The sequence below is a fragment of the Triturus cristatus genome, chromosome 6, assembly GCF_964204655.1.
Source record: "Triturus cristatus chromosome 6, aTriCri1.1, whole genome shotgun sequence".
NCBI classification, from domain to species: Eukaryota; Metazoa; Chordata; class Amphibia; order Caudata; family Salamandridae; genus Triturus; species Triturus cristatus.
In genome coordinates, this window is record NC_140589.1 from 881506649 (window position 1) to 881518657 (window position 12009).

At 44.5% G+C, this 12009-nt stretch overlaps 1 protein-coding gene across 10 annotated transcripts in view; it reads right to left on the reverse strand.

The window, feature by feature from the left end:
* The window catches only part of LOC146818007 (uncharacterized), a 202823-nt gene that overhangs the window by 24961 nt on the left and 165853 nt on the right, over nt 1-12009 (reverse strand). For 2 of the 10 annotated variants that reach the window (XR_014963043.1, XR_014963042.1), the window contains exon 10: nt 240-407. The exons of 6 other annotated variants lie outside the window; for them this stretch is intronic. Coding sequence is in view for 2 of the 4 variants with exons in the window: in XM_085611498.1 (XP_085467624.1) it covers nt 4433-4806 (374 nt within the window). In the remaining 2 variants the exon portion in view is untranslated. Of the gene's footprint in view, nt 1-239; nt 408-3276; nt 4807-12009 lie in introns of those variants that run through there. 2 more of the 10 variants (XM_085611498.1, XM_085611497.1) reach the window with 1 other exon arrangement.

Here is a 12009-nt window from a genome sequence, read left to right on the forward strand (position 1 = left end):
TACAAAATAACACTTAAAAAATTATGCAACTCACTCAAAAAATACTAACAAATGATAATTTTGTAAAACTATTTTAATATTTTTTTTAAATAACAAGCATTTAAAATATTAATAGTAAACATTGTATTTGTTTGGTTTCTGAATGTTTGATGTCCTTTGTTTTAAACTTTTACTTTAAAATAATGTGCACGTCTAAAATGCTTTTATTAAAAAAGACACAGAAGGTTTTGCACACTAACTTGCATTGGGCTGAAGCTTTGCCTCGAGACTGATTGGATTTTATGAACCTTCGCTGGAAGCTCGTCGAAATATGCTGTAATTAATTTACATTACTCAATGGTTCTTCCTCTCTTTCCTGGAGTTTTGTTGGATTGTGTTTCTCAAAGAATTAGCCTTCAGGTACAGGGCTGCTCAAGGTGGAAAATAATGTAATGTAGGTCTTTTTGCAATAACAATTTTATTGATTTTTATAGCATGGCTCATAGTACACATTTTGTTTCTTTAATAGAAGGTGCATATTTCACTATGTAATCAAGTCATCGGACTATCAACTACTATGGTGGCCCCTTCTGTTGTTGTATAATTGCAACATAAAAACAAATGAAACACAACACTATAACTTAACAGAAAAATACAAATCTCAATACTCCAAACCCTTCCCTCCCCCTCTGGGGCCTGAGTATCAGGTCAAGTCAGATAGCAGCACAGTGTGAATTGACTTTGGCGTTTGTATGCTACCATCTGGGGTTTCGTACCTCCATTTATTCCCAGACTTGCTCTGTACGTACCATTTAGTCAAACACTCTTAGGCCTCCCAATGTGGGTGGGAAAATTGCCTCCGTTTTCTCTTTCCATATACTGCAGGACTTGTTGCCATACTGCCAGGAAGTAATCCCTGTCTTTCGTGATATGTGCAGATAATACCTCCACTCCCAGTGTTTCACAAATTCTTCAGCAACATTTGGGCCATGTTGGGATAGTTTGTTGCCTTCAATGCCCCACTATGTTCATCTTGGCTTTTAGTAATATTTGGAAAAATCCTTTTCATAATTTATATCTGTTCTCTTCCCACCCTATCAGGTATTACCAAAGGATGGGAGTGGCAGGATCTGCTGCCGTTTCAAACCCAGTTAATGAATTTAATGGAGGGCAGCACCTCTTTGCAATAGGTGGTTATGAGTGGAATAGGCTACCATATATGAAGGAGGATCCCTCTCCCAAATTCCCTCCAACACCAATCAGACAACTCCAAGAAAACCTTTATGCAGTTGATTTGCTATTAAGTACAATCCCATCATCAATTTTAGGGACGATTCTCTGTGTTGGACTGAGAGGCTATGCTTATCTCCATTCAGCATATGAAATTCTCTGCCGATGTCTGTTCCCTTTTTCATAGTTCTACTTGTCCCTTCTCAAAGGCACCACCAACATTTGATATAGGCCCTAAATCTACCCCTCTGTTGCTCAGTATGACACAAGCAGATTTTTTTGTGAGTGACACTATATCCACCGCCTCAATTGTTGGCTGCATTACCCACTGCCTAATTTGTTGGTATGTAAACTGACTGCCCTACTCCATATTAGTTGAGACTTTGCAGGCCAGGAATGATATGATCAATCAGTTAATGAACATGTGAGCAGCAATTTAAGAGTCACCCTCTCACCAGGTCTGAAAGGCTGAACCAGTATTTGTGGGGCTAATCTCCGGGTTGTCCTAAATGGGTGTCAGTTGGCATAGGAATGTTATGATCTTGAGTTTCACTGCTACCTTGTCCCAACTGTTTAACAAAGAGCTTATGATATGGCTAAAATATAAGTTTTGGAGGCCGGTGTTTCCTAGGTACGCAGATCAAGTAACCGTAAGGAGATTCCCAACATCACTGTGTCAATGTGGACCCAGTGCTTGTCTGACTTTCTTCTGGATCATTTCACAATGATCATCAGTCTGCTTTACTGCCTAGTATCTGAGCTAACATTTCATTGCATCGCATGCACACGTTTTCCCCTAATACACCCAATGAACAAGATATACAACACATCTAGTATATCACTAGTTAAATTCAAAATATTAATACAAATATTAGTGAATGTAAAACAAACCCATATTAACCAGACCTCCATTCGGCTCATCTTCCACAGGTCTCCGTTATGGAGTAGTCCAGTTTCCCTCCTTGACTCCAGCCCCAATGGTGTGTGACACAGCAGCTACAATAATGCTACATCTTCATAATTCAGGGAATCAGATTAACCCAGAGGCCACAAGGTACCAGCGATCTGGAGTTGACCTGCACTAGGCTGCTGGGTAATCCTTGCATCATTTTCCTGGCGCCTATGGCCACCACTTATTTCTTGCATTTTGATCTCTTTTGACCAATTGAAAGGCGGTATGTTCCTTCACGTTCACCCACCTATTTATATTTTGCTACTGCCAGACAGTAATAGAAAGGTCCGTCTGGAATTTTACAGTATTTCAGAGTGTAGGACAACATTTTCACCAACTTTGTCTCCCTAGTGTTGTAGAACATGACCAAACAGTGTCTGTTTATATCATCTGAAATCTGATTCTTCTGCATCTTTGGTTGAGTATGTGATCTTAACATTGTCCCTTCGCACCCTATTTTCTAACTCCTAAAACTTCAGATGGAGGAACTTGACTTGGGCTTCAAGAGTCTTGAATTTACTTGTTAAGACCATTAGTTTGGTTTAGAGTTTTGTAGTGGTTTCATCAATCTCAATAAGTCTTTTGCCTCTTTGGTCCCCATTTCTACTTATCAACTGTATCATTGAATTCATATTCTTTTCAATGTTTTCCAATTATTGATGCAGGTCTGCCATCTATCCTCTGTACCAGTTTGGCAGGCAGGCTTTAAGTTTATTTTTATTAGAGTTGTGTTGTCTTTCTAGCTGTGTTGGTAGAGTACCACCACCTACTGTGACATTTCTGAGGATGTAATAATTCCAATAGTAGTCTATCCTGTTGGACTCCTTGGCAATACTTCTCACTTAATGCCCAACCTTCTGCTGAAAACCAGAGTAGATGTTGTGCAGGAGCCCCCAATTCCTTGACTCTTACTGAAGCGTGTGAGGATATGTGGTGTCCACCTGCACAGGATCCTCTTCCCAAAAGCTGCTCTGTGCCACTCCTATATCTAGTGCCCGATTAACACCAGATTGTTCTTAAAAATCAATTATTCATCCTTATCTCGCTAACATGTTATATTGTGCCTCCATCTGGCATGTTGCTCCTCCTTTCTCCTCTTTGGTGCTTTTCCAACAGGTACTTCCACCAAATCAATGTAGTTCTTCCCCTGTACAGAAGTGGGTTTCCAGCCTCGTCTAGGTCTCAATGCATGCGAGGTCTGCCAGTCTGCTCCTGATGAACCACTAGTCACCTGTGGAAGTGCCCAAATATAAGAGGCTCTATCGCAGCACTGTGGTGAGACTTCCTCCACATCTAGGGCCTCCTATCGAGTTGACTCTGCATCAACCCGTACTCCTCCACCTCTCCTGCTATTGCTGGGCTGTGACGGGCACCATTCCCAATGCCCCCATTCACGTCCAAGCTCAAAATAACAGGGTGGACTTTCAATATTCTTTCCTTCTCCATTGTCAGTATCCAGGAATCTCCTTCATGTGGAAGTCAGGGAAAAAAGCCCACCACCTTTTGTTGAGCATGCATGTATGGACTGCACCATCTTCTCAGCTTTTGGCTTTGCTCGGCTGAAGTACTCTGTGATGATTCTCTCCCAGTGTGGTAGTTTTCAACTCAAAAACCTAGGTTGCTTAACCCTGGGTTTCTTAGTAGCAGATGAGGGCCTTTGTTGCCATTTCACTGAAAGAATGGGCTGAGAAGAGAGAGCCTCAGGGCATTGCAGTCACCATCTTTGCAGTACGGTAATGCCCCCGATTTCCCCTTTTAAAAAATGTTGCATAGTTTATTTTGTTAGTCTTCATTTTTTTGAGAATTCATTTACTTTTTCAAATTTTTACCTTTTATCACTGGCTAGTTTTTGATTTTGCATGTCTTCCGATTTTTATTTCACAAACCGATGTCCGTGCAGAAGATCCAGCAGCCACATGATGTTTAAATCACTTTGAAATTACTCTTGTTGTTATTGTAGAAAATTTTGCTTTGGTGTGTTGTATATCTCTTGCCTTAGTTATTTGCTCTGAGACATTAGTTATTCTGTAGTGCTAAACCTGGAATTCAATCCACAATTTAGGATGTTACTTCATATGTACTGCATGTATTCTAAAAAACATCCGCGCAATTCAGTTGGTAAAAATATTTTGCAATATTTTAGTTGAATTCTTTTAGAGTCCATAATTATTATTATTTGGGTTCATTCATGCTTATTAGGACTTTTCTCCTTTTATATTTTGGTCGGTGGTGTATAATTCAGAGAAATCTTGTTTTGAAAATAGTTCCCTTTCATTTTTCCTGATCAGATAAAGGTCCTACCAAGTAAAAGTCTGTTGTTGTATCCTTCAAAATCTCACTGGTACTTGCTGATTTTTCTTTTGCCCTTGCCTTCAATTCTCTCATTCTTTTTCTAATTGATGTTTTTGCTTTACTAGGAACATGGTTGTGTTCTGTGTGGTGTATCACCTTCTCGTTTTTTGTAATTGCTCTACCACGGCACTTCTGTTTGTAGTATTTCGGGCACTTCCACATTGTTCTTTCTCCAATGTCTTTTTCCCTATTGAAAATATATCCTTCCACTATTAACTGTCTTTTGCCTTTTTGGGACGTTGTGTATGTTGCTTCTATGTTTTCTTCTTTTTCTTGGCTGAACATTGTATAGTCTGTTTAAAGTAAGAAATATTTATTTGATTAATGAAATGGGTTTCCATTTTGTATAGTTTCTTCATCTTTAACTTTTTTCTAGTAATGTTTGTTTTATGTAAACATGTGCAGTTATTGTTTCACTTTCTTTCTTACTGATGTGGTTGTTTAATATATATATTTGTTTAGCTGTTCACTCTTTTTATGTTTGGCTTGACAGTGCAGCATTTTCAAAACCACTATACAGAGAGTGTGCTTTGGGTTAGCCCCCTTCTGCCAGTGGCTTATTTGTGTCCTGCCCCTTTAGGCACAGTCTTGCCACTTTGCCAATCACATCTTAACTCAGCTCTTTCTCTCTCACCTAATGTAACTGGCTGTGTGGGATATCATTCCACTTCTAAGGAAGTATTCCCATTACAATGCCGTTCATTCATGAACAACAGGAAATAGCAGGGACTATTGTTGAGAACAATAGCCATCTTGGAAAGAGTAGTTAACTTCCATATCTAATTTGGTGTCCACAGATACTCAATCCCTTGACCTAAAATATTGCCTGAAATTATCTTCCTGACTATAACAAAGTGTTGGAGTGACAGTCTAAAACAGATTAAACATGCAAAGTCACAGATGGCAGACATGCGGTAAATAAAATGTGTAAACTTTTTTGCCTTTTACTAGTTACTTTCCAACAGGGCTTACTCTTGCCAGCTGCTGAAATATTCCCTATGAAAGAGCAGTTGATCAATACCAGCTCTCTTCACTTGATGCAACATATTTCGCCTACATAAATTCCAAGGTAGCGAAGCTGCTCAATCATTTCCTCTCTCTATTTTAAGATTCCAAGGACTTACACAAACTTGATCGGTATAGTGGTGTGTGCAAAGCTCAGATGAAATTAGTGAGCATCTTACAAAGCAATATGTGCAGGAATTTACAACACATTACTGACATCAATACCGCCCCAGAATGCATGAGTTACTGTTTTAAATAACTCATACATATTATATATAATGCCAGTAAATGTGTTACCATACTCTAGGATAATCATTAGTAATGAAGTTTTAGTGATGCACATGGACGTGACTGATGGTTCCACAGACATACACAAATGATGAACAGCTTGTTGAGGGTTGATCTGCGATATAGGAAAATTAATTCAAATTTGTGCACATCTACTCTACAGTTTTTGTTAATGTAAGGGAAATTCATAGAGTCTTTGACAAAGACGAAATGTACACTTTATATGTGTGCTTTGTTCAACGATCTGCCTGATAAAAAGTTATTCAAAGCATGAGCTCCTAATGCTACTAAGCTTTAAACACCAAACTAGTTCACCTTCATCGTAGTGGGAGCTCTGCTTAAAACTGGTAAATAAAATATGCAATATGCTGATAAAGTTTTGTTAATGATCTAATCTCAAGGAAAACTGTCAGTGGAAAGGTCAATATATTTAGTATGCAAATGGCAAAAGGTCAGATGTACTCAAATTATGTGTGGTAAGGCACCAATGTTCTCACTTAAGGTACAATACAATTTTTTCATTTGACATATACAAACATATTGCAACAGTAGAATTGCAGACTCAAACATTTGCAGACATTAGACATCTTCAGTATGCATAATTTTGCAACTTTCAGGCCCAAACACTATGTGGAAAAACTATTCTAAACTTTTTCAAGAATTTGCAGTATCATTTTCCTACGTTTCCGTACACAAATCCTTAAGTAAATGCACAGAGCCCCTTTAAATGTTGGAAAAGATTGATTTAAAAAGTGAACAAAATATTTACAAACTGCATAAAGGTCTTTAACCTCTTCAGTGCCCATGACGAGATAGTCTCGTCATGGAGCATGGTAGCGCTGTGCCCATGACGAGACTATCTCGTCATGAACCCCACCCACTAATGTAACGCCCGGCACAGGAGGGGGAAAGGGTGTGGCACAGAAGGGGTTAAAGAAAAGATATTAACACAAGACAAATTCCTTTTGACAAAATCCTTCAAAAACAAAATAGAGCATTTATTACAGTTTCATGCACCTCCATCAGTTTTAAACTTTGTTATCTACATTAAAGAGACATCGATGGTCCAAAAAAATGAATATATCTTCAATGAGAAGCACTCCTGGTTAGGGGGACACATCTCATGCATACTACTTACAGTGACACACTAGGGCTGTGCTCCTTGACTATTGCATAAGACACACACAATAGATGTTGGTGAACAACCATTACTTGAGGCAGGTTTATGTACTAAGAATCCTATCACAAATCTGATATTATACTGCACACTCAGCTACTGGCCTACATGGCTACAATGACCCATAAATCATCAACCGTATGCATCAGACAGGGCAGACTTGAAACTTCCTAGTTTGGGAGTGTTTCTCCATCAAAATGAACTTCATTCCACATCTCCTATATGCAGCACAAATACTTGCTCTGAAGTTCTCAAAAGCGACTGTTTTCAATGTACAAAAAAAGTGATAGCCGTCATGTGGTTAAATAAATCAGCTAGATTTCCAAAACCACTGTGTAGATTAATTATTGAAGGTGAGATTGGCTTTCCTAACGCTGAGACATATCTCTGCACAGCCCAATTAAAACTGGCCCTCTAAACAAGTCATATTCAAAATGCAATTTCAGTGTCCAGGACTAACAACTTACTAAACTACTTGGTAACATAGAACTTTAGGCAAGATTACAGCTGTGTTAGAGTCCTGGGAAGCAATGATCAGGAAAGTTAGTAGCACAACATATCTGTCCCCAATGACACCCACAGTTCACCGCAGCATAGCCTGGACTAGGGCAGAAAAGTCCTCTATATGTTCACAATCCAATGAACGCTCATTTAAAAGACAAATGAGATAGCACTTCACAACGGTCACATTGAAAGTCATGTTTGGGACCTCCTACCAACACTGAAAGGGCTGCACTGAAATAGGTACAAAGACACGAGTTGGACACGTCCAAAAATCCAACAATATTGGGCAATGATATTGCTAACTATGAAAGGTGGTACAGATATGTCCCTCAAACCTGACCAATTAGTGCTGTTGCACAAGTTACTTACTTGTGTAACGATATATCTGTAAAAACATTAGTTAGTGATAGATTCCTTACCGTAGAATATCCCCAGGGGTCAGACTTGATCCGGAAACTTTTCGTCAGCAGTACCCCTGCGTGTCGGAAGGTGGCGTCGTGGGCGCCGAGATGACGTCACGGAGACTACTTAGGCGCCACCCATGCGCGCTGACGTCAGTTCTGCACACGACTTTCCGTGCCAGGAACGCAGAGCCATGCAAGAAACTGACCACTGGTGCCATGAAACTAGGGCCCTGAAAGGGATGACCTTAACGCTAGAAATCAGTTCGCAGAACGGGGAGGATGGGTGGGGTGGTAAGGAATCTATCACTAACTAATGTCTCTTACAGATACATCGTTACACAAGTAAGTAACTTGTGCATCTGCAAGGAACACGTTAGTGATAGATTCCTTACAGTAGAATAGATACCCCAGCAATACCAAACCCGGTGGTGGGTCTGCAAACAAGATCACACCAGAAAGTCACGGAGAACAGAATGGCCAAAGAAGCCGTCTCGACGGACTTGACTGTCAAGGCAATTATGCTTGGTAAACGTGTGCAGCGAGGCCCACGTAGCTGCCTGACAGATGTCCTGCAAGGGAACACCGCATCCCAAAGCAGTAGTGGCTGCTGTTGCCCGGGTAGAATGGGCACGCAGCCCCACAGGAGGCTCCTTCTTAGCCAACGAGTAACATGCTTTGATGCACAGAATGACGCACCGAGAAATGGTCAGTTTGTGCACGGCCCGACCTTTAATAGCCAACAAAAAGTTGGTCATCCACCCGGAAATGTTGTGTGCGCTTCAGATAGAACGAGAGCGCACCTTTGGGGTCCAGACGGTGAACCCTCTCTTCCTCTTTTGAAGGATGCGGAAAGAAGGTGGGCAAAGTGATAGTCTGCCAGATGTGGAAGGGTGTGACAACCTTTGGCAAGAAAGAAGGACAAGTCCTTAAAACCACTTTGTCTGGATGAACAGAGAGAAAAGGAGGTTTAGAAGAAAGAGCCTGGAGCTCACTCACTCTTCTGGCAGAGGTGATAGCTACCAGGAAAGCCGTCTTTAGAGTGAGAAGACGTAAGGGACAGTTATGAAGTGGCTCAAAGGGAGAACACATCAGATAGGTCAAGACACGATTTAAGTCCCATTGAGGCATTATGAAAGGCACGGGGGGAAACGTGTGTGTAAAGCCTTTCAGGAAGCGATTAACAACCGGAGACTTAAAAAGAGAAGGCTGATCTGAAAGCCTTAGAAAGGCGGAAATGGCCGAGAGATAACCCTTGATAGTGCCCAGAGCAGAGCACTGCTGGGCCAAAGAGAAAAGGAACAGAAGAACCTCGGAAAGAGGGGCAGAAAGGGGATCCACAGCCTTTGCTGTGCACCATGCCACAAATTTGTTCCACCTGCAGGCATATACCATCTTAGTAGAGGGACGCCTGGCTGCCAGAATAATATCACAGACTTCGGAAGGAAGGTCTAAAGCTGTCAACTGTCGCCGCTCAATCTCCACGCAAGAAGTTGGAGGCTGGACAGGTTCAGGTGGAGGACCGTCCCCTGCTGCTGCGACAGAAGATCCTCTTGAAGAGGCAGTCGGATCGGGGAATCGATCGCCATGCTGAGTAGCTCGGGATACCAGTATCTTCGTGCCCAATCCGGAGCCACAAGGATGACTTGGGCCCGGTCGCGCCGAATCTTCTTCAGCACTCTGGGCAGAAGTGGTATAGGCGGAAAGGCGTACAACAGAGCGCAGCTCCACTCGTGATGAAAAGCGTCACCGAGCGAGTACCGCCTTGGAAATTCCAACGCGCGGAACTGTTGACATTGCGCGTTCTCTTCAGTGGCGAATAGATATAACCAAGGGTCTCCCCACTGCAGAAAGAGACCTTGCGCCAGGTCAGAGTTCAGACGCCATTCGTGATCCATCATGCACCAGCGGCGGAGTTCGTCCGCCCTGGCGTTCAGAAACCTGACAGGTGTTGAACCACCAAGGTAATGCCTTGATGTTCCAGCCATGTCCAGAGGCGGAGAGCCTCCTGACATAGGGTCCATAACCCCACCCGCCCCGTTTGTTGCAGTACCACATGGCGGTGAACACCTGCACTACACTCCTCCGGACAGAGGGAAGGAATGCTTTCAGTGCAAGTCGGATCGCCCGAAGCTCCAAAAGGTTGATATGGAGCCGGGACGCCGCCGGAGACCAGAGGCCTCTGATCTCTGCCTCTCCCATGTGGCCGCCCCATCCCAGGAGGACGCATCCGTCACCACTGTGTGCTCCGGTTGGGGAAGGGAGAGGGATCTACCACTGACCCAATCGCGATTTGTGAGCCACCACTGCAATTCTCGTGCAGTGCCCTCCGAGATCCGGACATGATCGGACAGGTTGCCCCGATGCTGTGCCCACTGGAACTTCAGGTCCCACTGCAGAGCCCGCATATGGCATCTGGCATGTTGCACTAGCAGGATGCAGGAGGCCATTAGGCCCAGGAGCCGGAGGGTCATCCTGACTGAAACCTGGGATAGAGGCTGAAAGATCGGAATCATAGTTTGAATATCCTGGACTCGCTGTTCGGGAGGATAAACCCGAAAATGCGCCGAATCCAGAACCGCTCCGATGAAGGGGAGCTTCTGAGAGGGACTCAGGGGCGACTTCGACACATTGATGAAGAACCCCAGCAAATGCAGGAGGTCGGCCGTAGTCTGGAGGTGGGAGATGACTGCCTGGGGCGAGCCCGCCTTCAACAACCAGTCGTCGAGATAGAGGAAGACTGGAACCCCTGATCTGCGCAGATGAGCTGCATCCACCGCCATCACTTTCGTGAACACCCGAGGAGCACTGGTAAGGCCGAAGGGGAGCACGGCAAACAAAGTGCTCTAGGCCTACCGTGAACCGCAGGTTAACGCCGGAGGGCCGGCAGGACGGGGGTTATGAAAATATGCGTCCTGCAAATCCAACTGTACCATCCAGTCTCCAGGGCAGCCAAGACCTGAGCCAGAGTCAACATCTTGAACTTCTCCTTCCGGAGGAAGCAGTTCACGTTCCTGAGGTCCAAGAGGGGACGCAGGCCCCCTTTTTCCTTCTTGGGGACCAGAAAGTAGTGGGAATAACAACCACGTCCTACATCTGGCCCAGGAACGCGCTTAATGGCCCCCTTGGCCAAGAGGGCCATGACTTCCTGCTGGAGAAGAGCAAAATGGTTACCCGACATGCGGTGGAACTGAGGTGGCATGGCTGGAGGGGCAGTCTCGAAGGGGAGGGAGTAGCCCCTTCGGACGATTTGCAGCACCCACCTGTCCGAGGTAACGGAACGCCAGTGGTGAAGGTGTGCCCCAAAGCTCGGACTAGGAAGGCTTTGAGGCGGATGCTGCGGGAGCGGAGGTGGACGGACCCGCACGCTGGCCCCCTGTCCCACCGCGGCGGGCACCACGTCCGCGGCCACGCTGAGGTTGGTTCTGCGCAGGCTTCTGGCTGAACAAACGTGTTGGGCGCCTCTTCCGTGTCCACAAAAGGAACAAAGAGCAGACGTGTCCGGGCGCGTGGTGGATAGACCCAAGGACTTGGCCGAAGCCCGGGAGTCCTTAAAACGCTCCAGCACACTAGCTGCCTTATCGCCAAACAGGCGAGTACCATCAAAGGGCATGTCCATAAGAAAACTTTGTACATCCCCTGAAAAACCAGTGGACCGCAACCAGGCGTGACGGCCAATGTTGTGGAAATCGCCCTACCCAGTGAGTCCGCGGTGTCCAGTCCACACCCGATGGCGAACTTTGCTGCATCTTTCCTGTCAGCAACAGCTTGGGAAAGCACTGTCCGCACCTCCTCCGGACACTGAGGCAACACCTGCGCAACCGTGTCCCACACATCGTGGGAATAGCGGCCCAAGAGGCATGCGATGTTCACCGACATAAGCTGGCAGATGAAAACAGTTTCTTGCCAAACTGTTCCAGCGTCTTGGATTCCTTATCCTGCGGAGCGGTGGGGAATGCGCTTTGGGAAGTGGAGGCCTATATGACCAGGCTCTCCGGGGTTGGGTGGATGGACAGAAAAGCAGGGTCACCCGGAGCCGGGTTATGGTGATAGGCCACATTCTTATCCAGGGGGACCCCCGTGGCTGGTCTAGACCAGGTGCCCATCAAGACGTCAGTTAG